Source organism: Dipodomys ordii, unplaced genomic scaffold (genome assembly GCF_000151885.1).
Source record: "Dipodomys ordii isolate 6190 unplaced genomic scaffold, Dord_2.0 Scaffold128, whole genome shotgun sequence".
Classification (NCBI taxonomy): domain Eukaryota; kingdom Metazoa; phylum Chordata; class Mammalia; order Rodentia; family Heteromyidae; genus Dipodomys; species Dipodomys ordii.
Window position 1 is genome coordinate 1,671,695 of NW_012267344.1, and position 1,147 is coordinate 1,672,841.

The 1,147-nt window shown below is 47.0% G+C and overlaps 1 protein-coding gene across 1 annotated transcript in view; it reads left to right on the top strand.

Annotated features, from left to right (window-relative positions):
• The first annotated feature begins 280 nt into the window (after window positions 1-280).
• Higd1a (HIG1 hypoxia inducible domain family, member 1A) overlaps window positions 281-1,147 on the top strand; it is a 3,012-nt gene continuing 2,145 nt past the window's right edge. Inside the window, exons 1-2 of the mRNA XM_013030278.1 lie at window positions 281-521; window positions 1,010-1,144. Of these exons, the coding sequence (XP_012885732.1) occupies window positions 425-521; window positions 1,010-1,144 (232 nt within the window). The 5' untranslated portion in view covers window positions 281-424. The remainder of the gene's footprint in view (window positions 522-1,009; window positions 1,145-1,147) is intronic.

A 1,147-nucleotide genomic window follows, 5' to 3' on the forward strand; every position in this document is an offset into this window, starting at 1 on the left:
CTAGCCTTGAGCTGAAGAGCTGAGGGACAGCGCCCAGGCCCAGAGTTCAGGCCCCACAACTGAACCCAAAAAAAAAAAAAACTAAGCCAGCCGGGGCAGAAAAGTCCATGAGATTCTTATTTCCAATGAGCCACCAAAAAATGGAAGTGGAGCCATGGCTCAAGTGGTAAACTGCTAACCTTGAGCCAAAAAAAAAAAAGCTCTGGGACAATGCCAAATCCCTAAGAGGGTTCAAACCCCAGGAGCAGCGCCAAAAAATGTTTTAAAATTTGTTTTCAAGGTGAAGGCTAGTAATATATACCACATTTCATGGAAATCGGGAATGTTTTATATTCATCGAAGTATTTAATAACCACCTAGATATGTTCCACAGTACATGATCTCGAAGTAATTCTCTTTCCAGAAGATTCTTCAAGCAATCACAATGTCGACCGACACAGATGTATCTCTCTCTTCATATGATGAAGGCCAGGGCTCTAAGCTTGTGCGGAAAGCTAAAGAAGCACCCTTTGTCCCTATTGGTAAGTTTGATTTTGACGGTTTAATAATCAGCTATAAACATGAGATCAGAGAAACAAAAGCCCAGCCGGGCACTGATGGCTCACGGCTGTAGCTACTTAGGAGGCTGAGCTCTGAGGATCACAGTTTGAAGCCAGCCTGGGCAGAAAAGTCCCCAGAAGACTCTTATCTCCAATGAACCAGCAGAAAACCAGAAGTGGCGCTGTGGCTCAAGTGATAGAGCACTGTCTTTGAGCTGAAGAGCTCAGGAACAGCGCCCTGTACAAGTGTTCTCCAATAAAGATGCACAGGGCATACTGGGTTTCTCAGGTATCAGGTGAGGCATACAGACTTAAGGACCCAGGCTGGCTTTGAACCACTATCCTCAGATCTCAGCCTCCCGAGTAGCTGGGATGACAGGCGTGAGTGTCACCATTGATGAGTGGTGCAGCCATCTTGTTCCCCATCCTCACTCCCTAACCCCGGGCTCTAAAACACCTCTGTTTTGTAGGAATGGCAGGGTTTGCAGCCATTGTGGCGTACGGCTTATACAAGCTGAAGAGTAGAGGAAACACAAAAATGTCTGTTCACCTCATCCACATGCGAGTAGCAGCCCAAGGCTTCGTCGTGGGAGCCATGACCCTCGGTA